The 1,243-nt window shown below is 40.1% G+C and overlaps 1 protein-coding gene across 1 annotated transcript; it reads left to right on the forward strand.

Annotated features, from left to right (window-relative positions):
* Positions 1–240: 240 nt before the first annotated feature.
* Positions 241–777, forward strand: LOC138890501 (uncharacterized). Its single transcript, XM_070173893.1, has one exon. It carries the CDS (start codon positions 241–243, stop codon positions 775–777), a length of 537 nt encoding a protein of 178 aa, XP_070029994.1.
* Positions 778–1,243: the final 466 nt, after the last annotated feature.

Raw genomic sequence — 1,243 nt, forward strand, 5'->3', positions numbered from 1 at the left:
ATGGGCCCAGCAGGGAAAGACTCGTGATCAAAGCAGGACAATTCAAGGTATGATCATAGATCAAGGAATAGAGAGTCAGGATCATCATCGAGGTTTGGAAATGATCGAAACACGCGAGAGACGCGAGATGATGATAGAAACTTGAAGGCAAGATTTGGCGGTTACAATTTTTATGTCAGCCTTTCAGAGTTAGCTGCCGTATTAAGAAGCATGGGTGATAAGGTGCGATGGACAAAATAAATGAGATCAAATCCAAATAGACATAATCCTGACCACTGGTGCGAATTTCACAATGATCATGGTCATAAAACAGCAGATTGTAGATTGCTACAAGGAGAAGTCGACCATCTATTGAAACAAGGGTATCTTACTGAATTATTTAGTGAAAAAGGTAAGCAATCATATATGAAGAATAGGCAGGAGCCCCCTAAACCTCCTTCTCCGAAAAGGACCGTTAATGTTATAAGCGGGAGCGAGGAAATCAATGGCGTAATATATACGACAGCCAATAAAGTTTCTAAAGTTACAATTACCCATGGGAAACGGGTCCGACATGTTTTGGAGGAAGAAAGTATTATATTTGATGATGCAGATGTGGATGGCGTGTTAACTCCACACAACGATGCACTAATAATCTCTCTACTTGTACATGATACTAATGTGAAACGAGTTTTGATTGATCCAGGTAGTTCCGTGAACATTATTTTGCTAAGAGTACTAAGCGAGATGCAAGCTAAATATAAGCTAGTACCTAACACATACTTTGTCTGGCTTTGACAATTCAAGCGTTGTGACAAAAGGGGAGGTAACACTTATAACATTTGCAGAAAGGGTGGTCAAAGATACGAAATTTCAAGTGGTAGAGATGGAAATGGCTTACAATATGATTCTCGGGAGACCGTGGATCCACGAGATAGATGTTGTTCCATCTACCTTACATCAAGTTATTAAATTCCCATCACCATGGGGAATACGTCAAATTCGTGGGATCAACAGACTTCCAGGAGCAACAATTCTGTAGCAGATTCAAGTACGAAAAATGAAGAAAAGGAGCAATTACAGAATCCAGTTGAGGATATCACGACACAAGCCTCAACTGAACAAGGACGGACAAATATGGACTCAAGGCCCGATTCCATTCAAGAACCAGAAGAAAATGAAAATATTAAAACAACAATTGAAGAACTGGAGGCTATAGAGTTATTTGCACAATGGCCTGAAAGGAAAGTCTACATTGCGGCCA

The sequence above is a fragment of the Nicotiana sylvestris genome, chromosome 4 (genome assembly GCF_000393655.2).
Source record: "Nicotiana sylvestris chromosome 4, ASM39365v2, whole genome shotgun sequence".
Classification (NCBI taxonomy): Eukaryota; Viridiplantae; Streptophyta; class Magnoliopsida; order Solanales; family Solanaceae; genus Nicotiana; species Nicotiana sylvestris.

Bases quoted from the DNA above. Each gene is read 5' to 3' on its own strand.
- LOC138890501 (XM_070173893.1), top strand. From the start codon at position 241: ATGAGATCAAATCCAAATAGACATAATCCTGACCACTGGTGCGAATTT.